The 27080-nt window shown below is 36.3% G+C and overlaps 3 protein-coding genes and 1 long non-coding RNA gene across 5 annotated transcripts; 3 read left to right on the top strand and 1 right to left on the bottom strand.

Moving 5' to 3' along the window:
* Positions 1–5749: 5749 nt before the first annotated feature.
* On the top strand, positions 5750–7981 carry LOC110883327 (disease resistance protein RGA2). The gene has a single exon (XM_022131117.2). The coding sequence runs from the start codon at positions 5750–5752 to the stop codon at positions 7979–7981; it is 2232 nt and encodes a 743-aa protein (XP_021986809.1).
* A 1470-nt stretch (positions 7982–9451) lies between these two features.
* On the bottom strand, positions 9452–11683 carry LOC110886598. 2 transcript variants are annotated; one of them, XR_004864252.1, is made up of 4 exons: positions 11268–11683; positions 11067–11145; positions 10850–10950; positions 9452–9897 (listed from the first exon to the last, which is right to left on the bottom strand). It is a non-coding gene; the product is annotated as an uncharacterized LOC110886598 (long non-coding RNA). The 2 variants fall into 2 exon arrangements; XR_002562892.2 differs by having other exon boundaries at positions 11067–11677.
* Positions 11684–18126: 6443 nt separating this feature from the next.
* On the top strand, positions 18127–18836 carry LOC110886600. The gene is made up of 2 exons (XM_022134413.2): positions 18127–18393; positions 18483–18836. The coding sequence occupies exons 1-2, from the start codon at positions 18313–18315 to the stop codon at positions 18777–18779; spliced, it is 378 nt and encodes a 125-aa protein (XP_021990105.1). The 5' UTR covers positions 18127–18312; the 3' UTR covers positions 18780–18836.
* A 442-nt stretch (positions 18837–19278) lies between these two features.
* Positions 19279–24617, top strand: LOC110886599. Its single transcript, XM_022134411.2, has 5 exons — positions 19279–19514; positions 20516–20772; positions 20862–21073; positions 22125–22392; positions 24140–24617. The coding sequence occupies exons 1-5, from the start codon at positions 19343–19345 to the stop codon at positions 24434–24436; spliced, it is 1206 nt and encodes a 401-aa protein (XP_021990103.1). The 5' UTR covers positions 19279–19342; the 3' UTR covers positions 24437–24617.
* Positions 24618–27080: the final 2463 nt, after the last annotated feature.

The raw sequence follows: 27080 nt of genomic DNA, 5'->3' as shown, positions 1-27080 counted from the left end.
AGAGGGACCCAAGCCATTGTGGTCTTGGGTCTTCCATTTTCATCAATGACAATAACTTCTTGTCTTTGATGGTTTGTAAATTGTGATGGTCCCCCTGATTCAGTAACCGATTTAGGTTTCCATGTCTGTTTTGTTTTATCAGTGTCATTCTTTAAAATTTTAACTTCATTACAGTTTGAAGTTTTTGAATTTGTTGATTTTACAGAAACAGATTGTTTTTGAACCACATCGGTTTTAATTGCTTTTTCAATCCTTTTGACCTGTTGGCGTTTCTGCTTCTTCTCCCTTTCTTTTACAAGTCGGGGATCTTGTTTTGTGGAAACAGATGGCTTACGGTCAGTCTTGCCACGGGGATCATCAACCTTTCCTTTTTGCTTATGAAGATAAGGGCAATTTCGAATTATATGCCCAATGGTTCCACACTCAAAACATGATCTTCGTTCAACATACCTCGAAGAATCATGTGTTCTCTTAGCCGATGATGTTGAACTTTGTGAACCCGAGGTACTAGGCTGTGAACTGTTTTGTTCATTTCTTTTCAAAACAGTATCTTTCTTGACAAAATCTAAGTTAGATTTATTTTCAAACGTTTCAATTTTGTCCGTTCCCGTCGATTTCACAAAGTTAACATTTTTCTTCTTCTTTTGATTCGGCTTCTTCTGGACTTGAGCCGGTGCCTTTCCTTTGGGCTTGGTGTGATTTTGCTGTTTTGGCATTGCTGGTAATTTCTTGTTGCCAAATTGTTTTCGAACTTCAGCCTTTGGGATTGGAGGACACTGTGTAACTGTAACATGTGGTCCTTTCTTCCCCAAAAACTTACTTGTCGAATTTTCAAAGACTTTATCGATTAAGGATTGATTAACGTTCTTAATAGGAAAATCTTTGTCTGAGTAAATTTTATCATCACCAACCAAAGTGTACAGCAAGGTCACACTCTCCGACTCCTTCTCAGACGAGGACTCAGTTGCAACAGTCTTAGCGGGTTTGACAGGGGGATCACATAGAATGTGATTCTCAAGAGGTATGTCCTCATTTTTGACTACCGCATCAGACTTTGCTGGAGCAGCATCATCAGATTCATCATCTGAAGAATCAGCATCCTCAACCTCAACTGGAGGATCCTGTTTCTGTTCAGCAGTTACAGATGTATCTGCTGACACATTTGAATCTGAGGATACTTCTTTCTGGTATCCGAGTCCTGCTGCAAACTCCTTCACATCAAGAGGAACAGATGGTTCGAAGAACACTCTATCCTCCTCATCAGGCATGGCATCATAATTGTGTCTGACTGGTGGTGGACATTTTTTGTATCCTATGCATGTGACATCCCGTTTTTCTTTCTGAACGTCAATGATGTGATCCAACACATAGCTAGAGCTCAAATAACTGTCTAGCTTAAGCTGGATCGCATCACTTTCAGTTTTGACACAAGCCATTTCCTTTTGCATCATCTCAAGGCGAGATATATACAAATTAATGTCCGTTTGTTTTCTGGAAACCATTTTAGTCAATTCAGTTTTATCTTTCTTTAATGTCTCAATCATTGACTTAAATTCTTTTTCATGGTTTTCATAAAACATATGGGCTTCTGTGCATTTTGAAAGATCCACAGTCAACTTCTGATTGTGGATGAATGTCACATCATATTTTTCTTGCAAAGCCTCGTGTTTGCTTTGCAATGCACACCACTCAGCATTCAAGGAACCATGTTTGTCTTGCAAGTCAAACAAACTAGCTTGTATAGCATCATGTTTGGCTTGCAACTCAGACATGTTTGCCTCTAACTCAGCACATTTAGCCTGCAAGCTATCACAGTTATCACAGTTTACAGCAATGGGTTCATCGACACATACCTGACTTGAAGAACTGTCGACATTAGCCATAAAGGCTGAATGGAGAGAAGACGAAGTACAAGCAGCTTGGTCCACCAGAATAGATCTTCCAACACTTAGTGCTGCAGCTTCATCCAAACGTTCATCAATATCAGCATCAACCGAGATACCAGATGTCTCACCCATATTCTCATCGCCTGACCTAGATGAATCTTCATCAACACTCCTGCTGTACCCAGAAGAGTCTTCATCTTCAGAAGATTCACCACCACTGGCGGAAGATTCTCCACCACTGGTGTTAACTACATCCTTCACAACTTGAGCAAAGCAAGCTGTACCATTAGGAGCATCACCACCAAACTGGATTGACCAGTCGCAACCTTCATCCATCTGAACTACAAGTGCCCGGTTGGCTTGATTGTTGACAGGCACTAATGTACGTTCATTATTCCTGTTCTGGTTCTGCTGGTTGCCCTGGTTTCTGAAGGGGTTCTGGTTTCCATGCTGTGCTGGCTTTGCACATTCCCTCTTGAAGTGACCCCGTTCACCACAGTTGAAGCACTTTACTGCTTGTTTATCAAACCCATACTTGGTGTCTCTCTTACTTTCCAAGCTGGTTCTGCCAGTACTTTCCATCCAATCCTTTGCTCTTCTCACAGCACTTGCAAAGGCCCACTTGATATCCATCAAGTCCATCTCTTCTTTATCTATCTGCCGATAGTCTTCCTGTGTCAGATTAATGTTGCCAATCTGACCTTCTATCAACCCACAGTACGCGCTCACTATAGTGTTAAGTAGCTCCATGTGTTCCTTGGCTACTTCTACACTGACTTTGGAGAAGCTTGAAGTGTCGAGCTGTACTGTATTTGGCTTTGATTGTTGACTAGCAGATGATGTTCCTCCATAACATGCACGTTGTTGTTGAGCAGGAGGCGGAGGAGGAGGTGGTTGGATTGGATTTCCAAATATGTCTGTGGTGGGAGGCGGCTTAACAGGAACTTGTATTGGATTGCCAAAACAATCTGTGCTTGTGACAAACGCCGTTTGAATTGGAGCATGTGAACCAGTTCTTGCAGACGAAGAGCTGGAAGTTCCATAATACATTTCAGGATTTTGTGGCAATGGAACTCTCTTCGCCTTTAAGGTTTCCTCCTGATCTTTGTTTTCCAAAAGCTGCACGAAGTCGTTAAAACTTGTAGTTCTCAACGCTCCGTTATACTTAAGGATTTCCAAGAAACTACTCCATTGAGGAGGTAAGGCATCAGCAAACTTCTTTACCACCTCTGCTTGAGTTGTTGTAACTCCAAAATTGTTCAACTCAGTAAGCAGGTGATAGAAACGACTTGTCATGTCTCCCAGAGACTCCTTATCCATGCAAGCGAAGCTGTCAAATTCTTTCTTGAGTAGATCATGACGCAGCTGACGTGTTGCTTCATTCCCTACTCCTCTTGTTTTCAACCCGTCCCACAACTTCTTAGTTGTCTTGAAGCTGACAAACTGGTGATAAATATCCTTGCTCAAAGCCTGGGTGAGAATGGCGTATGCTTTCTTTTCCAGATCATACGTTTTCTTTTTATCTTCGGGAAGATCAGCAAATGACGCAGTCTCTGAAGCAGCAACCTCTATGGCTTGATCGAAATCTGTGGTGAAACGTATCCACAGTTCCGTATTTTGACCAAGAACATATGTTTTAAACCTCTCAGCCCATCCTGGATATTCATTCAAACTCATCAGTTTTGGGGGTCGATTCAAACTTCCTGTTTCGCTTTCGCTTAATAAGATACTTTGTACACTCGGAGTTTGACCCGTTACTAATGCCCATTGATTTGATGGTAAAGCATTTGCTTGTGAAGATGTAGATACTGGAGATTCGGCCCATGATGGTGATAGACTTGTACACGTGTACTTTCCACTATCAGGAGCCGGTGTACCCCACCATGAAGGAGTAACACCAGAACTGGTATATTTTCCACTGTTTGGAGCAGGATTCCACCAACTCGGATTCATCTTTGACAAGAAAAATAAATTCTAAGTCAAAGTCACGAAGGATGATGACCACCCGAAAGATCACACAGCCGAAGGATCCTGGTCGAAAGATCTGAAATCACAGAAACTAGTTAACAATAAACTGACCACAATCGAAAGATCAACTATTGTTCGAAGGATCAACAGTTCTCGAAAGATTACTGTTGAATCTCGAACAATGATGTCGAAAGATTCAAGAACTCGAAGGATTCTCCTTTGAAAGATCCTTATCTTTCGAGTTAAATATCCTTATCTTTCGTATAGCTCACTTTCGAAAGATCACACTTGTTCGAATGATCAACAGTGTTCGAAGGATCACTGTTGACTTTCGAGCACTGGCTTCGAAAGATTCAAAATCTCGAAAGATTCACACTTGAAAGATCCTTATCTTTCGAGATAAATCCCTATCTTTCGGACACTTATCTTTCGAAAAGATTCCTTAATCGAAGGATATGTTTCAGACTTCGAAGGATGGGTCGAAGGATGATGATCTTTCGAGCCTTCCTTGATCGAAAGATGATCTTTCGAAGTCGAAGGATATCTTTCAAGAGGTTCTGACACAACTGACGTTGATGTGATAGGTTGGTGAAAAGGTGATGGGTTGGTAAGTCAACTTTCGGCAAAAGGGTATGGCAGGCTGACAACTATCTTACCAACCAAGATTTTGAAATAAACTATGCCAAAAATGGATAACCTTATCCTAGAACCAGTCACCGGAAGTTTAACCGGAATATTCGCCGGAAAAACACAAAGTTTCTTAAAAACCAATTTCCAAGTTACCCAACCCAACTTTAAACACTCCCGAAGGTTTAGAAACCGTTTTTCAGTTTAGAAAAACAAGAAAAACCACCAAAACGGGTGCTAAACCTAGTGTCCAAACACACACCAAGAACTTGAAAAACCCGGTTTTAAACAAGGTAAAGAGCCAAGCTCTGATACCACTTGTAGGTCCCTATCCGGTGGATGACGAACCTCAAACCTTGTTATACTAACTCACTAGCGAGTGCGGAATCCAAGCTAGCAAGCAAACCGGGATTAAGCAAGTATGAACACAAGCACACACGGGTTCACCGATTAACACAATCTTGTATTAATGCAAATGAAGGTTTCGGTTACAAGCACAATGTTTACAAACCTAACTTGTAAACTCTCAAAGTGTGTGTGTGAGTTCCGGACAGAATGCTCTCAGCCTATCTCTCGGATATCTTTCTGTTTGTGTGTCTATATCTTGTTTTTTTAAAACTCAACACTGCATGGGTATATATATACCCAGCCTAGCATGCCTGATCGAAGGATCTGATAGATGGTCCGAAGGATCATCTATCGAAGACCAAGTATTCGAAAGATCATCAAGGACCTCGAAAGATCACCTTTCGAGGTATATGATTCGAACCATATCTTTCGATGAGGTCGAAGGATCCACATTATCCTTCGACCTCTTATCCTTCGACACAGCATATCTTTCAACTGTTGACTAAGTCAAACCAGGAGGACGGTTGACTTTGTCAACTTACAGGACTGACAAGGACATCGTTTACATACAGACCGAATACAGACAAAGTACAGACACAAGTGCACCAACAGTCTTCTTGTGAAAAATCACGTCTCTTTGTTTCTGTGATGTTAGGCGTCGAACTGAACAGGTACGTCTCCTAGAGATGTCGCTTGATTAAGTTTGTAGGTTACAAACTTTCAACTTGTCGCTTCCGGTCCTCGCACTTACTAACTAATCTAATTATAACATAAAACTAACTAACTACTAATTACAGAACGACCCCTATACCTATATTTAGTTTAAAACACCAATAGTCTATAACCATAAGAGAGTTGATCAATATTTCGACTTAAAATGTTGGGTGTATGTCTCTGAAAACTTCCAAGTTAATGAGATAATGAAAAAAATCATCGAGTCCGTAGATAAATCTGGGTGTACGCTTACACAGCTCGATACGTTGCAAGCTTCCCTCCAAAACAAGTTAATGGGAAGAAAATTCTTAATTGTACTAGATGATTTTTGGGCTGAAGAGAACGAAGAGGGAAAATGGAAAACATTAAGTGGAACATTAAGTTGTGGGGAAGAAGGAAGTATTGTTGTGATGACAACACGGTCAGAGAGAACTTGTAGAATGATGGCTAAGGTTGGTGAGTTACAACATGAACTGGGATGTTTATCAGAAGAGGACTCGTCGTTATTATTCCAGAAGCATGCATTTGCACAAGGAAGAGTGGGGGATGACGAACGTAAGCTAGAGCCTATTGGAAGGGAAATAGTTGTGAAATGTAAGGGGCTGCCTTTGGCGGTGAAGACTTTGGGCAGCTTAATGTGGTCAAAAAGTAATAGCAACGACTGGCAACGTGTGAAAGACAGTAACATATGGAACTTACAAGAAAATAATGTCTTGCCTGCTTTAAAGTTAAGTTATGATAACTTGGTTCCACATTTAAAGAGATGTTTTTCTTATTTTTGTTTGTTTCCTAAAGGCTATAAAATAAAAAAAGATGAACTGATTTTGCTGTGGGTAGCAAACGGTTTCATTCCGCCCAGAGAAGAAACAGACAACTTGTATGTGATTGGAGAAGAAAGTTTTAATTGTTTGGTTTGGAAATCCCTCTTCCAGGTGGATGATGATGATACATGTAAAATGCATGATCTAGTGCATGACATGGCACGGCATGTAATGAAACATGATTGTTTAGTTATAGAGCCTACTTGTAAGGAGGTTAAAATCCCAGATGAGGTGCTTCATTTGAGCTCGTCATGTCTGGATGAAATGTTAATTTTATCATCTGAGGATTTAGGAAAGTTAACATCATTAAGGTCAATATTCATGTTCGGGGAGGGGGATGTAGGTTGCATCAGTCATCTTTTCAACCACATGTATGTAAGGGTATTACACTTGGATCTTACGGAGTTATGCACATTACCAGAATCAATTTGTAAACTCAAACATCTGAGATACTTGAATTTATCAAAGTCAAGTATAGAAGCTTTACCCGAGTGGATTATGTATCTCCAAAACTTGCAAGTGTTGATTTTATGTTGGTGTAGCAGATTGCGTAAATTGCCTGAATCGATTTGCAAGCTGAGATATCTGAAATTCTTGACCTTACTAGGCTCGGGAATAGAAGTTTTACCTGACGGCCTAAAAGACATGATTAGCCTTCAACGTTTGGACATCAATGGTTGTGATTCACTCCGACATTTGCCGTTTGGAATCGGGAAACTAACTAGTCTTCGAATGCTTCCACGATTTCCTGTCGGTAAGGAGAGAGGGGCCAAAATAAGTGAATTGGGGGATTTAAATCTTCTTGAGGGGAGGTTGGAGATAGAAGGAATTAAGAATGTTGAAGGTTTAAGTGAGGCCAAGAGTGCCAATCTCATATGCAAAACAAATCTGTCGATGTTGCTGTTAGACTGGTCGGACAAGGGTACCTATACCTGGGAAGAAATTACACCAGAAATGTTTCCAGAAGAGGTTCTTGAGGGATTAGAGCCAAATCCATCTTTAGAGATATTGAGAATGCGTGAGTACATGGGAAAGACCATTTCTCCAAGTTGGATGGACAATTTAAGGAATTTGGTTGAAATTGTTTTCTATGGGTGTAAGAACTGTGAGCGTATTCCACCACTTGGGAGACTTCCCTGTCTTAGGGTTATTCAGTTGGTGGATATGCATTCTTTGAAGTATTTTCACGATGATGATATAAACATGTCAATAGATAACACCGATATGTTTATTTGTTTACAAAGATTAGAGATCCATTGGTGTCCAGATTTGGTTTCCTTGCCAAGTAACCTTCCAAACCTCATGGTTTTAGAAGTAACAGATTGTTGGAGATTAATTTCCTTACCAGATAATCTTCCAAAACTGGAGGATTTAGAATTGAATGGTTGCGACAAATTAATTTCTTTACCGTGTAATCTTCCAAGCATCAGAAAGTTGAAATTTGAATATTGTGATGGATTACTTTCTCTACCGGATGAGATTCCGAGTTTCAAGGATCTAAACAAACTTGAGATAAGAAGTTGTAAACATCTAAGTAAAAGGTGTAAAAGAGAGAAGGGTGAAGATTGGCATAAAATTTCTCACATTCCCGATCTAAGTATTGATGCTCCAATGTAAGATTTATCTCCTTTATTCTTTTTATTTTCTAACCTTTTTACTACATAAGTCTCACGTTCTTTAAAAAAACAATAGTGAACTTTCTTACTTAGAAAACACATAATTAAAGTATTTGATTTTGCTTGGACGTTGCTTTTGATTTCAGTATTTTTTGATTATTTTCTTAAATATCATTACAGTGGAAGAAAATTTTTTAAAAAATTTCAGTATTTTTTATAATTTTCTAAAATATCATTACAATGGAAGAAAAATTTAAACAATACAATGACCTTTGCTACGTTCCATATAATATTTTAGAAAGATATATAAAAATTACACATACAAAACTTCACTATTTGTTTCATTATACATGCGATTTGCTAGCAAACTAAATTTTGTTTGAATTAATATAGCTAACAAAAGTTCGTGAAATCTACTTTTTTCAATTTAGGTGGTGGGAAGTATGACGATGACGATGACGAGGAAGAGGAAGAGGACGAGGACGATGACGAGGAAGAGGAAGAGGACGAGGACGATGACGAGGACGAGGATGGCGATGAGGACGACGATGATGAGATTAACGAATGATGATTGGTGACTGCACTTGGCACTCTATACACAAGGTAACCTTAATGTGTGTATTTTATGTTTTATTTTACTTTTCTTTCAACATGATCATCTTATCATCTATTAGATTATAGTCTACATATTTTTTTTCTTTCAACATGTTCCATGAACAAAGTTTAAATCTTTTGCTCATTCATTTAAATTTATTTATTAGTTATTACTTATCATTACAGGATCAAATATGGATGATGTGATTTGTTGATCAATGCAATGGAATGAATTGAAGACGTGGTATCCGTATGCAATTTCGGACGTTAGTATTTTACTTCATTTTTTATCATCTAAAAGTATTTAGACATTAATTTGGATATTGTTGTTTATTTTTAAAACGTTTGATATTATTGAATTGTGTTATGAAATGTTATTTAGACTTTAATTTGGAGTTGTTTATGAATACGATCTCTTTGTTACTTTCCGGGGATACAAGTGTCCGAAAAAAAAAATTCTCCGATCTTAATAAAAGTATGTCATTAACATGCGGTGAGGCATTGCGGAGTGCTGACGTTGAGCGGGGTCACACAGAACACCGCTTGCCGCCCTCATTTCGCACATTCATGGGGAAGATGTGACCCCATCCCCACGAAGATGGTAAAATGTGCCATGTTAACACGGGTATTGAACATGAATGAGACACATATAGTTTAACATGTCAATTTCTTAAACACTAACACATACATGTTTGCTAAGAGGACACATGACATGTAACGTTAAACACAATTAAATGTGACGAGTTCAATAGCACGAATTACACGGCACATTTAATACGCTTAAATATAAGTGATTCAATAACAGGAATGAGACGACACGTTTCATAAATCACTAACCATGGTTAAGAAATAATGAAACACAAGTAGCACGATAAAATAACATGAACACATTACCATATGTTTTGACTATTAATTTCAAACCCTAAAGGATAATGCTAAATATAACGGTTCTATTGTATTATCTTAACAATGGTTTGCTTAAGACAATAGGAAGCTAGAAATCAAGTTCAAAAACAATATTATAAACTAACTTTGGCCAAGAAGAAGTGCTTTTAGGATTGCATCACTGTTCCCTTCAGCATAAGGGAACATGTGGCCCGCACCGGTGAGCTCGTGATAGTTTATCCATGGAAGTTGTTGGGCTATATACCGTTGCAGTGTCACGGGCACAAGAATATCTTCATCACCCTGCCATACATGAACGGACCCTTCGTTTTCTGTAAACGGGTTCTCAATTTCTGTTGGATCAAATTACCATGCACCGAATCCAATATTTAAGTCATGGTGGAGAGATTCATATTCTCCTTGTTGTCTTACTTGTTCCTTCATAAACACGAAAAGAGAAACAATGGATTCACATTTTTCAAACGGGTCAAACAAAAACAGAAGTAATATAGTTAACGCATTCATATTTGGCGCGTGCACACACAAGTACCCATTTTGATCCATTACAAAAAAAGATAGTAGAAATGCCAAACTCAACCCATTAACGTACAAGTGGATCAATTGTAATTATTTATATCTCTACCATGTCAAACGGGTCAAAAGTGGCCAATGATGTATTTTTAAAGCTTAAGACCTCAAAAATCATATTTATTTGAGTTAATTAATCAAAATATATAATTATTATATCTGATACCAAATTTTATATGAAAATTAATTTTTTTGAAGAAAATCTGGTTTGGCGCCCCCTTGGTTACACATAGGGGTATTCATGGAATTGAATAACGAATTTTCGAATTACTCGAATCGAATTGTTCGAATAATTTTTTTTTCTGGAATTCAAATTCGATTAAAGGCGGGTCAATTTGATTCGAATTCGTATTCGGATTAAAACTTCAATTCGAAATCAATTCGTCTTCAGTTAAAAATTCGAATTCGAATCGAATTCGGATAAATTCGAATAAATTTTCTTTATTCAAATTCATTTAAAATATTAAATTTATAGATTAGTTTATACTATAGCCCAAATTTAAGTTATATGTGTGTTGTATATAAATATAAGAAATAAATATTTAAAATTTGTATTCGAACTTGAGTTTTGAATCAAATTTAAAATTTGTATTCAATTCGTATTTTATTTACTGGACTCAGATCCGAATTGAAGCGAATTCGAATTCTTGATAATCGAACCGAATAGAGACGAATTTCGAATTTTTCAAATCCGAATCGAATTTCGAACACCCCCAGTTACACGTTTTGACCCGCTACCAAACCCGACCATTTTGCCAAAACGATAAACACAATGGTACATCAAAAAATGCATTTTTAGTACCTCAACACCTGCTCTGCCAGCTGTAAATATCTGCTTGAGTTTTGTATCCTGCCGGAGGCGGTTCGGTTCTTGGCTAAAGTTCAGTGTGTGATCCACAGCAACTTGGTGTCCCCGAGATATTATATTTGCAAAAAAATCACAAATAATTTAATCTACTTGGTGTCCACGAGATATTTTTTTTACTAATTCAATTAGCATTATAAATTTATAATCATACTAGATGGAAGCTCGTCACATTGCAAAATCAGGTTAATCGAAATTCAACAGCCTTCTCCTGATAGTAGTTTCTAGAGAGCCTCTTATACAACAATACAATAGAAATTCAAGTTAATGATCTAATTATACTAGCTGTAATCGTTGCAAAATCAAGTTAATCGAAGTAACTCTCGAAAACAACAAGACGATGAAGCGTAATTACCTAAAGATCGTTACACTCATGCCTCTGCCACGGACTCCATTGATTCGACCGATAGATGACATGTGAACCCAAAAATTGGACAAAAGAGAGATGACGGAGTCAGTGTTGTGTTGACTCGACCGAACTTGAACGGAAACACACCACAACAAACGACGAACGTTCATGGGTTGTATGATTTACCGAAGCAGATCTCATTGCCTCCGTCACGGACTCCATTGATTCTTCCTTTTGCATAATCTGACAAAAGTGAGATAGGAGACGGAGGGGCAGAGGAACGATGGTGGCCAAAGAGTTGGAAACCATTGGTGTGAAATTGGAAGCTAGGGTTTTGATTTGTTCGTCTACAGTTTTGCTGTTGTTTAATAGAATTTTTTTGGGGGGAGTTCAAAATGGGAGCCATATTATGTTGGGAGGGAAATTTTTAGGGGCGAAAATTTTAGGAGGAAAATATAAAGTTATAAAAGTAAATTGAAATTATACAACTTTATTTAGTAAATTAACTAGTTTTTTTGTCCTGCCCGCGTTGCAGGCACTAAACCGAAAATTTCTCTCTCATAATATGTACGTCTGTGTTTTGATTACTTGTAGATACTACTCATTACACGATCTCAAAAAAAAATACATCGAGTCAACCACCCAAAATGATGAAACACTATAATTTTTAACCAGGGAAAATTGTATTTTAATGAGTGTGTGTCAGACAGCCGGCTGGCATGAATAAAAACAACATTGAGTCAATTAAGACGTATATGATCTACTATTATCCATTGTAACCCATTAAGGCCCAATATGGTCCATTAAGACATATATAATCTACCATTGTCCATCGTGATCCATTATGGCCCAATATGGTTTGTTGAGATATATATGATATAATGTTGTCCATCATGGTCAATTAAGGCCCAGTAGAGTCTATTCTTACATATTTGATATACTATTGTCCATCGTGATTCATTAAGGCCCAATATGGTCCATTAAGATATATAAGATCTACTATTATTCATCGTGATCCATTAGGACCCAATATGGTCCATTAAGACATATGTGATCTAGCAATGTCCATCGTGATTCATTAAGGCCCAATATGGTCCATTAAGACATATATGATCTACTAACGTCTATTATGATCCACTAAATCCTGATATGGTCTATTAAGGCGTATAGAATCTTCTATTGTCCATTCTCATCTAATAAGGCCCAATATGGCCCATTAAAATATATATGATATATTATTGTCCGTTGTTATCCATTAAGGCCCAAAATGGTCCATTAAGACAAGTATGATCTACTTTTGTTCATTATGATCCATTAAGGCCCAAAATATTTCGTTAAACATATATGATCTACTGTTGTCCATTGTGATCCATTAAGACACAACATGGTCCATTAAGGCATATACGATCTACTATCGTCTATTATGATCCATTAAAGCCTAATTTGGTCTATTAAGACGTATATGATCTACTATTGTCCATTGTCATCCGATAAGACCCGATATGGTCCATTAGGACATATATGATATATTATTGTCCATTGTGATTCATTAAGACCCAATATGGTTCATTAAGACATGTATGAACTACTATTATCCACTGTGATCCATCAACACCCAATATGGTCCATTAAGACAATATATGATCTACTATCGTCTATTATGGTCCATTAAGGCCCGATATGGTCTACGAAGACGTATATGATCTACTATTATCCATTGTCATCTATTAAGGTCCAATATGGTCCATTAGGATATGTATGAGCTACTGTTGTCCATCGTCGTCCATGAAGGCCCAACGTAGTCCATTACGACATGTATGATCTCCTATTGTCCATTTTGGTCCATAAAGGCCCAACATGGTTCATTACGACATGTATGATCTGCTATTGTACATGGCTCATTACGACATGTATGCTCTGCTATTGTAGTATTGTACATTGGTTGCTTTCAAATCTTTTAGCCTATTAGGTAGTTTGTACGAAACTCTTTTTAAACCTATTTTTTTTTTGGTTCTTTTCCCCCTTTAAGCCCAACTTTTTATTACAAATTTTCGACATTCTTCCCTATTATTTATCAGATGTTACATGGGAAAAGGTTTCATTATTCATTTTTGAGTGTTTTGATTGGTTTGTGGAATTTGTAGGCCAACAGGTGATGTCATTTGGCATTCACTATTTTGTTTTTTATGTCTTTATCTATATATACAAGTTTTAAAGCTAATGTGTACAAGTCTCTGTTATATATAAACATTTATTACTTCTTTCTTGGACTATTTTTAAAAGTAAAAATCTTCTCTTAGAGTATTAGTATAAATACCATATAACCCTTATTTACTTATAGCTTTAATAAACCCTTTACTTTATAGATTTGTTTAACTATTATTATTATTATTGGTATTATTTTATAAATTCAAATCTGATTGACTTGCGAGTTAACATGGCGCAACGCGTATGCGTTGTTCAATGTTTTACATCTGATTTTTGTTCAGTTTAACAGTACCATCGCAGCACGATTCACTTTTCTCCATAAGATTTCAAGTATTGTCAACGTCTTTGCTATAATGCGTAGAAATTCTTTTTCAATTTACGTTTTGGTATAAATTTTGCGATTCAACGTTTTTACATCTATTTTTCTGAGTGAGTATAATGGTCTCGTCGCAACGCGCGGGTCCTAACTACTAGTTGCAAAAAGACAACTCTTGAAGTGTGTGTTCTAATTTTGTATGTCTATTGCTATGTGTTTTTTCATTACGATGAAGATGAGATAATAATCACATTTTCTATATACAGGCTTGGATATATGCTGGTATGTGGAGAAATTTATGTAGATTCTTACTAATGATAGGAGCTTAATTTAAACCTTTATTAATTTATATTACTTTAGGGTAAAATTTGGATAAATATCATCAACGACCTGACCCAACATAAAAACACCTGTTGCACTTATGAAAGTCAAAGTTACAAAACAATAACTAGTGTATTCAGATTCAATAGCAGATGCAGTCTTACAAAAGTCAAAGGAACATGGAAGTTGATTACAATTAAAAGTCAAACAATGACTGCACTTATGAAATTCAAAAGTCAAAACGATGGTTGCCGAATTTATAATGCACATAATGGAAAGTCAATCTTTGTATGTGTCAATGGTTTAATGTAATAAAAGTGGCAGTTCACTTAATGTAGCATCTTCAAAATGTACTACATTAAGTATAAAAACCTTCTTGATTACCACTTCAAAGCATGGTTGTAAAAATCCTAACTAGTCTCCAATTAATCGTCGATTAATAACTGAGGTTCACCGATTAATCACTAGGCGGTCGATGGTGGTCCTATTCTGGCCTAATGTTCGCCAAATTCCGGCCAAATTCCAACCAAACCTTATGAATTCCCGTCAATTACTTTAAAAAATGGGATAATTAGGGTTTAAAACATGTCTACTTCAAAAACTACATATAAAAATGTTTGTGTATATATATAACTTAAAATTACATATAAAAATCTCAATCCAACTAATTCTGATTAATCCCTATTAATCCCGATTAATCCCGATTAATCGCTAGTCGGTACCCCACCGACCGACTAACGATTCTTACAACACTGCTTCAAAGTTACCTAAACTCATATATAAAGCGAAAGCTTTCTAAGAAAACATCTAAGTTAGTAATTAATTTTTTATGTCTAATTAAATCAAATAACTTTAAAATTAGGAAAAAAATACAATCATATCCATTGATGTTTAAAACAACACCCTGGTCCTATAAATCTAATATAATGCAAAATTTTATGTATCATTAATCATGAGTTGTGGAAAAAGAGAAGACTATAAACAGCCAAAATTACATAAAATGTATGGAGATGATATTAGAGAAAATAAAATGCATACACATATGAGACACTAAAAAAAGGTAATACACCTCATAGAACCTAACTTTGTGAGACACTGAAAAAAGGCAGCTCACTTTGTAACATGTATTTATGTCGAGCTTCAAGCAAGAATGGTTTGATCTGCACTACAGTGAACTTTTATACTAGGTGGAGTCATCTAATTAGACTGTTTATTTGTTGTAAATCTATCATTACGCCCTTAATCAGCCTTAGAGAAGCATAAAAATGAGAAGAGATTTGTTGCAAACTTTGCTGTAAGTTATCAATTGATTCAAAAACGTCAACATAAATGTGGAGTCACACAAAATAAAGCGACAAAAATTTAAAACCTTAATTACTATGATTTGAAAATTTTGAATCTGACCAACCAAAAAACAAATAAAAAACAACCGTGAAACCAAACTGATAGCTGGTTTGGACCGTTTCAGGGTTTCAAAACAAAACGTGAACATCCTTAATACCCATGCTAGTCAAAAAGGCAGACAGACTCAACCACAAACTTCAAACCTATACCAATGTGCCCAGGAGCAACGGTAACCACACCAGCATCATGACCCATACGATTTTTACAAAAACCCATGCTAAACATATTCATACTAACCAGCAAATTCATACCAATAATCCTACCCATCCCTCAACGTATTTAACTCGCCAGCCATAACAAAAACCAACCTCCAATAACATTGCAAAAGCATAATCCCCAGATCAAAATGAAAACCAACTCTATCAAACAGACCCAAGCCTCGGACCACCGAAATAAAAGTTATAATTTGCAGCTCCATCAAATGATCAAATATACAAGCATCACTCAGTAACCAAAGTAACCTGCCGTGACCATTTAAAAGAGAGACCTAACAATCTATACTAAACAATATCCTGAATCTATTGGCAAAGGACCTAAGTAGACATGATATAAATAGAAGTACAAAACTTGCACCAAACTTTAACAAATAAAATCATATCAACAGCTATCCAAATCAAGCCCTAATTTCAAACTTAAAAGTAATTCAACCATTCACGGCCAAATCAAACATTATTATCAGAAAAAAAAAAACACGATAAAACTACATACGAACAGAACTAAATTCATAACACATAATTACCATGGAACCAACCAGAAATTTCGGTTACAATCTCAAAATTTTGGTGTAAATCACCTACCAAACTAAGATGAGCTTCAATCGATTGTTGCTGCACTGTGAAAATTGGATATTATCAATGATACGCGGTGAAGGCGAACATATGGCAACAGGTGATGGATTAGGGTTCCAATTGGATTGGGAGGTGGAGGCTGGATGGTCACATAAAGCAATTAATGTGTGACCACATACTCGTAATAGTCATACATATCTTTTGTTTTGTCACACACAAAAACCTGTATATTATATTTAGCCATATAAGTTATCACATATATTAGATTTAGCCACACTTTTTTAGCATGGCTAATACTTGTCACAGTTTTCTTTTCTAAAGTATGGCTAAAGGTTTCGAACTAATGTGTTTTTGGTAACATCAATAAAAAATCAAACATATACTATGGCTGTTGGTCACATTTGGCCACACTTTTTCTAGTGTGGCTAGTAAATATCACATGTTTTAAGTGTGACTAAAGAGTTGAACTGTTATATAATGGTCACATGAAAAATAAAATGTGTGGTGAAAAATGTACTGAATGACCTTTAGCCACACATTTATTCGAATGTGTGGCAAGGTGGTTTGGGCAAATCTGTGGTCGTAGCATCTTTGGTCACTTTTTTATGTGAAAGTGTGGCTAAAGGTTTCAGAAATGTGTGTTTTTTGTCACAGGAATATAAAATCAAACAAATACCCTGACGGTTGATGACATTTGGTCACATTTTTCAAGTGTGGCTAGTAAATGTCATATTTTTCTTAAAATGTGGCTGAAAGTTTTGAGTTGTTATTCAATGGTCACATGAATAAATAAAATGTGTGGCTAAAAGTAGGCTAGAAGGTTTGGAAATGTCATTAATGACCTTTAGCCACACATTTATTTGAATGTGTGGCATGGAGGTTTTTGAAAAAGTGTGGTCGTAGGTCATATTTGACGTAGTGAATTAGGATCCAAAAATTTTAAAATCTTGTCATTTTCATCTGGCTCGTTAACTCCATCCATTTTTTTCCGTTAAGTTAGGGGTATTTCCGTTTTTGTCAGTTTTGCGACTCTCGTCCAAAAGTTTGTTTTTCTGCATTAGGAAGAAATTTTTTTTAAAATCTTGTCATTTTCATCTGGCTTGTTAACTCCATCCATTTTTTTCCGTTGAGTTAGTGGGTATTTTCGTCTTTTTTGTTTACTTAAAAGGAAATTCTTTTTTTACACGGATATTCTATCTTTTTACATAAAGTGAAAAAGTCCGAATTGCCCTTTAAGTTAGCAAAAGAAGACAGAAATACCCCTGACTTAACGGAGAAAAATGGACGGAGTTAACGAGCCAGGTGAAAATGACAAGAGAGTTAAATGCCATTTTAGTCCCTGTGGTTTGGGCCATTTTGCCAGTTTAATTCAAAAATTTCAGTTTTCGTCTTGCCATTTTAGTCCACTGGGTTAACTTCATCCATTTTTTCTGTTAACGAGAAGGGCAATTCGGTCATTTTATATGTAATTCTGTGAACTACAAGGGCAATTCGGCCATATAAAATGACTGAATTGCCTTTCTCGTTAACATAATTAATGGATAAAGTTAACCCGGTGGACTAAAATGGCAACGGTGAAACCTTTTTGGACCCACAGGCAAAAAATGAAACCTTTGGATTAAACTGACAAAATGACCCAAACCACAGAGACCAAAATGACATTTAACTCATGGGCAAGATTTCAAATCTTTTGAATCCCGATGCAGAAAAACAAACCTTTGGACGAAAGTAGCAAAACTGGCCAAAACTCAGGACTGTAATCAATCAAACACACTACTAATCCATTAATTTTATTGACTTATTTATATATTTATGTGATGAACACAGGCTAGCAGGAGCAGCTCTTATAGCTCCAGTAGTTAATTATTGGTGGCCCAAATTGCCATCAAACTTATCTCAACAAGCATTTTCAAAGCAACTTCTTCAAGATCAATGGAGTCTGCGGGTCGCTCACTATCTTCCATCATTGACCTACTGGTGGAACACTCAAAAATGGTTTCCTGTTCTAACCTAGATGACTAACAGCCATAATATTCTATCCCGCCAAGATAGAGAACTCGTGCCGATATTTACAGCTGGCAGATCAGCTGTTGAGGTACTAAAAATGCAATTTGTGGATTTACTATTGTGTTTACTGATTATGAAATACATGGATCTATCGTTTGTTTTTCGTGTGTTATGCAGGGACAAGTAAGACAACAAGGAGAATACGAGTCTATCCACCGTGACTTGAATATTGGGTTTGGTACATGGGAATTTGATCCAACAGAAATTGAGAACCCATTTCCAGAAAACGAAGGGTCTGTTGATATATTGATGGGTGATGAAGATCTGTATGTGCCCGTCAGACTGCAACGATATATAGCCCAACAACTTCCATGGATAAACTACCACGAGCTCGCTGGTGCGGGCCATTTGTTCCCTTATGCAGATGGGAGAAGTGATGCCATCCTAAAAGCACTTCTACTTGGCCAAACTTAGTTTAAAATATGTGTTTTTTTGACCCGTTATGTAGCTTCCTAATGTCTTGAACGATTATCAAGCTAGAACTGTTTATAGTTAGTATTACCCTTTTGGGGTTTGTAATTGGGCATCTGATGTGGTTTTCTTATAGTTTGACTCTTAAAATTGGCTCGGACGAAGGAGTTGAAAACGGATGAAAAAAAAGAGGCAAGTGTAAAAGATCTCTATGTAGTATGTCAAAATTTTATATTTTAGAATGGGTAAAATAGTTATTAAGGGTAAAATAGTCATAAATAAGAGTTATTTAAATAAAAAGAGGAAATATATAATATATATGAGTTAGGTAGGAAAATATGTAAGAGTTATTTAAATAAAAAGAGGAAATATATAATATATATGAGTTAGGTAGGAAAATATGTAATTGATTTTATGGTTTAAGAAAATACGTAGTAAGAAAGTTTAGGATGAGAAAATATTTAAAAATCTCTATTTTGTCATCATATATGACTTTTGTGTCAAACCGTGAGACATTTTCCAAGTGTTCTTCAATATATAAAATTCTGCTACATTTGTGATTTGTCATGAGTTTGACCCAAAACTCTACCAACTCAATCAACCCATCTTCTTCAATTCCTGAACCAGCAACAATAACAATGGCTGCTGAAGTAAAGAAGAAGATTTCAGCAGCATCGGCGAGGTCTCACACCAGACAATCCAAATCCAAATCCCAATCTTCTTCTACTTTCTCTTCAGGTTTGCATCGATTTCCCCATCAATTTCAATCCATTCGTTGTTGATTTCATTCTGATTTTGCTTCTAGGGTTTGTGTTCTTGATCGTAACATATGTTTGTAGAAATTTAGGAAATTGGAGCTTCTGTGATATGGGTTTTGGTTGAATTTGAGTTAAGATTGTGGGATGTTCAGTCAAACCTAAAAAAGATTTGATCTTTGACCTTTTTTTGGTCATAGGGGTTGTTGTTAAATATTTTTTTTTTACAAAAAATAATTACTTATATTTTTGCTGATTCTAATTCTGTGAGTAATCTAATTTTACTTTGGGTAGAAAAATAAAAAGAAATGTATACATTAGGTAAAAAATTAAAGAGATATAGAAAAGTACCCAATAGGTAAATATTTTTCAAAGTACCCAAATAGGTAAATACTTTTTGTATCTACACTAATTTGGGAAAAAACTCGATTTTATATAGATGACCAATTTGACTGTAAAAAGTCTAATTAACATTTATTATTAGTAATTTATGTATTGTAAAAGTCCAAAATTTTGTATACATTTCTCTCCATTTTGCTGGTGTTTGGATGTAAGTTTAACTTAGAGTAAACTTCCGTTTTGCTCCCTATGGTTTGGTCACTTTAACGGTTTTGCCCCAAACCTTTAAAAATAGTCATTTTCCTCCAATAGTTTGATATGGTTTTTCCATTATGCTCCCCGCCTCTAACTCTATCCAAATTGTCTGTTTTTTCATTTTGCTCCAGGGAGCAAAATGGAAAAACCATAGCAAACTATTGGAGGAAAATGGCTATTTTTAAAGGTTTGGGGCAAAACCGTTAAAGTGACCAAACCACAGGGAGCAAAACAGAAGTTTACTCTTTAACTTGCTAGTTTCAAGTGTTCGGTTAATTTTTTCCTATGATTATTATGTATTCAGTTTGGTATCATAATTTACATCCAAACACTCCCTATAGTCACACATCTTGATTTTGTTTGCAACATGTTGTACTTGAAACATTTCAGGGATTTTCTTTCTACTGGTGTTCTTCACCGGGTTTTTAGCATGGGCTTATCAAGCAGCTTGTCCACCCGCCCCCAACAAAGTCGGGCCTCCAGACGGCCTTCCCATCACAACACCAAGAATCAAGCTTCGTGACGGAAGATATTTATCCTATAAAGAATACGGTGTCCCAAAAGAATCAGCAAAGTACAAAATAATTTATGCCCATGGGTTCGACTCTGTCAAGCATTACACTGTCATTGCCACGTCAGCGTCTCGCGTATGGTTTTTTCTTCTGTGTCCTGTTGACAATTTATTAGTTTCGGTGTAAAGTTGACTAAATAGTACATACTTGGTTGACTTTTGCAGGCTTTAATTGAAGAGTTGGGGATATATATTGTTTCATTTGATCGACCGGGTTATGGAGAGAGTGATCCGGATCCTAAACGGACGTTAAAGAGTTTGGCTTTAGATACAGAAGAGCTTGCGGATCAACTGGAACTTGGGTCCAAATTTTATGTGGTCGGGTTTTCTATGGGCGGGCAAGTGGTTTGGTCTTATTTGAAGTACATTCCTCAGAGGTATGTGTGTAAGTTAGCATTCTAATGTATCATTAATGTTTCTTTTTTATAGTATTATTAGTTTGGATCTTTGGTATCCGTTCTTTGCATCTTTTTTCTTCTTAAAGTTGTATAATTTATGTAAGAGTAAAATGCCATTTCGTCTTTGATGTTTGGCCAGGTTTGCGACTTTTGTCCAAAGGTTTGTTTTTACGCATCTGGATCCAAAAAGGTTAAAACCTTGCGATTTTCATCCGACTCGTTAACTCCATTCATTTTTCTTCATTAAGTCAGGGGTATTTCCGTCTTTTTGTTAACTTAAAGGGCAATTTGGTCTTTTTCAGGGGTATTTGGTATTTTTACACAAAGTGAAAAAGAGCGAATTGCCAAGTTAGCAAAAAAGACAGAAATACCCCTGACTTAACGGAGAAAAATGGATGGACTTAACGGGCCGGATGAAAATGGCAAGATTTCTAGATGCAGAAAAACAAACCTTTGGACGAAAGTCGCAAAACTGGCCAAAATTCAGGGACAAAAATGGCATTTTACTCTATATGTAATCGTATCTAACACACTACTAATTTGAGTTTACTTGAAATTCCCAATTTCATGCAACTTAGATTAGAATTTGAGTTTATTTTAGGTTGAGTTAAATGCCATTTTAGTCCCTGTGGTTTGGGTCATTTTGCCAGTTTAGTCCAAAGGTTTCATTTTTAACCTGTGGGTCCAAAAAGGTTTCACAGTTGCCATTTTAGTCCACTGGGCTAACTCCATCCATTTTTTCTGTTAACGAGAAGACCAATTCGATCATTTTATATGGCTGAATTGCCCTTTTAGTTAACAGAATTACATACAAAATTACCGAATTGGCCTTCTCGTTAACAGAAAAAATGGATGAAGTTAACCCAGTGGACTAAAATGGCAACTGTGAAACCTTTTTGGGCCCACAGGTTAAAAATGAAACCTTTGGACTAAACTGGCAAAACGGCCCAAACCACAGGGACTAAAATGGCATTTAACTCTTTTAGGTTTTTCTAATTATAGTTGTCATATGTATATGTGATGAAAACAGGCTAGCAGGAGCGACTCTTATAGCTCCCGTAGTTAACTATTGGTGGCCCCGCTTGCCATCAAACTTATCTCAACAAGCATTTTCAAAGCAGTTTCTTCGAGATCAATGGAGTCTACGGGTCGCTCACCATTCTCCATCATTGACCTACTGGTGGAACACGCAAAAATGGTTTCCAAGTTTAACCGTTATTGCTCACAGCCCTGATATTCTATCCCGCCAAGATAGAGAACTCAAGCCGATATTTACAGCTGGCAGAGCAGGTGTTGAGGTACTTAAAATGCATTTTTTGGATGTACCATTACTACCATTGTAACGTTTTGGCAAAATGGGCGGCTTTGGTAGCGGATCAAAATGTGTACCCATTTGGGGGGGGGGGGGGGGCAAAACAGATTTTTTTTTCGAAAACACATGGGCAACTTGAGTGTGCGCGCTCCAAATATGAATGCATTAACTATATTATTTCAGTAATAACTAGGAATTTTTGCACCACGCGTTACCGTGGTGTTAGCATATATTATTAAGTAATCTAAAGAAATGGTCAGAACCATGACATTCACATAGAAGCCGAAATCTAAGTCGACCTCGTCATAATGTTCGGTTTGCTTCCGACAAATAAGAAGAAAAAAACACATCCATACAAGTAAAAGTGTGTGCGTGCGGGGTGTAATGCAAATTTTAAGTAATTTAAATAGCTGGTTAATACTTGAAAGTTTTCAAGTTCATAATGTCGAATTATAGCGTGTTATATATGTAAACCCCCACATTACTATAGCAACCCCACCCAACGTTCGGTCTACTACCGACAAATAAGAAGAAATAACACACCCATAAAATGTAAAAGTGTAGGTGTAAAAAAAAAGAAGGAATATTGGATTTTAATAATCCCAACTATTCGCCGTTGGCCGCTAAAAGTTCCAACTTTAAAAATAACCACTGCCAGTCCCAACTATTGACATATTGGCCACCAATGGACCCTGACTAACAGAACTCTAACGCCGTTAGTCTCCGGTCGACGGAAAACCGTTTTTGGCCAGAAAAATGTTTCTAAAGATCCGATCTAAGGTTACAAAGAGGTTTGGGACGAATATGTTAAGTTTTCTGGGCAAAAAGTTTAGTTTCCCAGCCAAAAAGGAGTTTTCCGGCGAAAAAAAGAGTTTTCTGGCGACTTAAATAATTGAGGTTTTTACTAGAAAAAAGTTCCTAAAGGTCTGTAATAAGGTTACAAAGAGGTTTGGAACGAAAATGTTGAGTTTTCCGGCCAAAAATGAGTTTTCCGGCGAAAAACGGTTTTCCGATGACCGGAGACTAACGGCGTTAGGGTTCTGTTAGTCAGGGTCCATTGGTGGCCAATATGTCAATAGTTGGGGCTGGCAGTGGTTATTTTTGAAGTTGGGACTATTGGCGGCCAACGGCAAATAGTTGGGATTATTAAAATCCAATATTCCAAAAAAGAAAAAAATAGCATTTAAAAACAAAATTAACGACTTGTACATTTGTGCTTTGCTAACTTGTACATTATCACACAAAAATCAGTTTTAGTTTTGAACGAAACCTATATCGAGTCGTATATAAAAATAAGCACGTTGCAGCGGTATATTCAGAATTTTATAAAACATTATTTTATAAAACTTATAAACCAAAAAAAGAGAAAAAGCACGTTGCAGCGGTATATTGAGTATGTCACATGTTAATGTGTGGTTGGTTAATAAAATTAAAAGAAAAAATATATGGGAAAGTGGAGGGGTCATTTTGTAATTTTTGGAGGGGTATGATGTTTAACTTCCAAAACATGCTATAACTGTTTGCACCACGTGCTTCAAGATTTGTACTGTTACCTAGAACGACCAAAGCCGGGAGGTGCATTCACTATCAACTTTGGTTCTAGTATATAGGATAATTAGGTGGTTGTATGCATTAAATATACTTCACGTTTGACATGCTATGTTTGACCCGTTTGACGTATTGTTTGATCAAAATTGTGAATCTATTGTTTCTCTTTTTTTTGTGTTATGCAGGAACAAGTAAGACAACAGGGAGAATACGAATCTATCCACCGTGACTTGAATATTGGATTCGGTACATGGGAATTTGATCCAACAGAAATTGAGAACCCGTTTCCAGAAAACGAAGGGTCTGTTCATATATGGCAGGGTGATGAGGATATTCTTGTGCCCGTGACACTGCAACGGTATATAGCCCAACAACTTCCATGGATAAAGTATCACGAGCTCACCGGTGAGGGCCACATGTTCCCTTATGCTGAAGGGAAGAGTGATGCAATCCTAAAAGCACTTCTTCTTGGCCAAAGTTAGTTCATAATGTTGTTTTTGGACTTGATTTTTAGCTTCCTATTGTCTTGAACAAACCATTATTAAGATAATACAGTAGAACTGGTATAGTTAACATTACCATGTTGTATTGTCGTCTCGTTCGTGTTATTGAGCCACTTAATTTTAAGCGTATTAAATGTGTCATGAAATTCTTGGTATTGAACTCGTCACATGTAACTGTGTTGAACATATCATGTTGTGTGATCCCCTTTGCAAACATGTCCGTGTTATTGTTTAAGAAATTGACCCGTTAAACTAAATGTGTCACGTCCGGGTTCAATACTCGTGTTAACATGACACGTTTTACTAGCTTATTACAAGCCGGATCAGAAGCAAGGCTTATAACAGACACCAAATCCGCTTGAATGGATTCATCGTGGTGACAGAGCTTTCAATATACCCATATCTTCGCCATCTGAACATCACCGGAAATAGTAGCAGATGTATTCCCCTTCTTCACAGTTGCACCTGTCGCCGGAAAACCGATGAGGGTGGGAGAGGGTTGCCGGCCATTGGTTTAGAGAGAGAGGGTGTTGTTGACATGTTTCTTTGTTTGAAAGAGACAGGGAGACTTGGTCAAAAGGAGGGAAGAAGGGTATTTTTGTTACTTTACACCAATTTAACCGAAAAACTTAACGTTTATCCACTCCAAGGACCACTCGTATAATGTTCGAGTAACCATAAGGACCACACATGTAAGTTTTCAAACTTAAAGCAAAAACATGCAATATGGCCAAAGGATCATCCGAGTAATTAACTCTATTTAAAATTATAAAAATCACAATTTCAAGTCACACTAAGAAAAATACGCCCCGTTTGCGGTATGCGCATATAATGTATATATGTGTGGGCCATCGGGGGGGGGGGGGGGCAAAAGTGAAAGTGTAACGTTATTTTACTAATTTCGTGAAAATAACGTTAAAAGCTGAGGACGGTTAATCATGCGGTCACCGGAACTTGCTGAATTTTTATTTATAAATTTGAGTTTTTGAAGAACTAACTTAGAGATGGACCCCCTAATTTGAATGAGTATAGAATATAAGCTTATGATAACCCCTAACTAAATCGTTCTGGTTCCGCCACTGCTTAAAATAATACTACGTATATGAATCATAGCTATTAAAAAACTTGTTCATCATTGAGAATTGAATATTGTGATGGATTACTTTCTCTACCGGATGAGATTCAGAGTTTCAAGGATCTAAACAAACTTGAAATAAGAGGTTGTGAACATCTAAGTAAAAGGTGTAAAAGAAACAAGGGTGAAGATTGGCCTAAAATTTCTCACATTCCCGATCTAAGTATTGTTGGTCCATTGTAAGATTTATCTCCTTTATTCTTTTTTTTTTTTCCTAATCTTTTTACTACATAAGTCTCACGTTTAAAAAAAAACAATAGTGAAATTTTCTTATTTAGAAAACCAATAATTAAAATATTTGATTTTGCTTGGACGTTGCTTTTGATTTCAGTATTTTTTTTTTATTATTTTCTTAAATATCATTACAGCGGAGGAAATTTAAAAAAAATCATTATTTTTTTATTATTTTCTTAAATATCATTACAATGGAAGAAAATTTTAAACAATAGAATGACCTTTGCTACGTTCCATATAATATTATAGAAAGATATATAAAAATTACACATACAAAACTTCACTATTTGTTTTATTATACATGCGATTTGCTAGCAAACTAAATTTTGTTTGAAATAATATAGCTAACAAAAGTTCGTGAAATCTATTTTTTTTTTTCAATTTAGCTCTTGGGAAGTATCTGGACATGATGACGATGACAAGGACGCGGACGAGGACGAGGACGAGGACGAGGATGGCGATGATGACGACGATGATGAGATTGACGAATGATGATTGGTGATGGCACTTGGCACTCTATACACAAGGTATCCTTAATGCGTGTATTTCATGTTTTATTTTTCTTTTCTTTCAACATGATCATCTTATCATCTATTAGATTATAGTCTACATATTTTTTTATTATTAATTTCTAAATTCTTCAATCATTTCTCCATTTGGATTAGAACATTACACAGTCTCCTGTAAAAACGTTACGTTGATTCTTCATATTTGTTTATTGTTAAGTTCTAGGTGTTCGTGTATGTCATGGAATCCGAATTTTGATGGTTTACGAATTATGTTTGATATCACTATTTAAATATCAAAGTGTGGTTCGAGATTTGTAACAAGGGGGGATTTGTGATGTTTTACTACTTGTTATGTTTAGTTTCAGCCTTTTTGCATTATTGTAATTCACTTAGGTGTGTAAACGAATCGATCATTGAACAGTTCGACTGGACATTTGTACATGTTCCATGAACAAAGTTTAAATCTTTTGCCCATTCAATTAAACAGAAAGACATGAACACATGTTTCGTTTGTTCGTGGACTTTTGTTGTGTTTGTCCATTTGCGTTCACAATTTATGTGCTTCTTTATGTTTGTCTTCATATTCATTTAAATTTATTTGTTAGTTATTACTTATCATTTCAGGATCAAATATTGATGACGTTATTTGTTGATCAATATAATGGATTGAAGACGTGGTATCCGTATGCAATTTCGGAAGTTAGTATTTTACTTCATTTTTTATCATCTAAAAGTATTTAGACAT

The sequence above is a fragment of the Helianthus annuus genome, chromosome 1 (genome assembly GCF_002127325.2).
Source record: "Helianthus annuus cultivar XRQ/B chromosome 1, HanXRQr2.0-SUNRISE, whole genome shotgun sequence".
NCBI lineage: Eukaryota > Viridiplantae > Streptophyta > Magnoliopsida > Asterales > Asteraceae > Helianthus > Helianthus annuus.
Note: the sequence above shows the minus strand (reverse complement) of the source record. Positions and strands in the feature narration are given on the sequence as shown.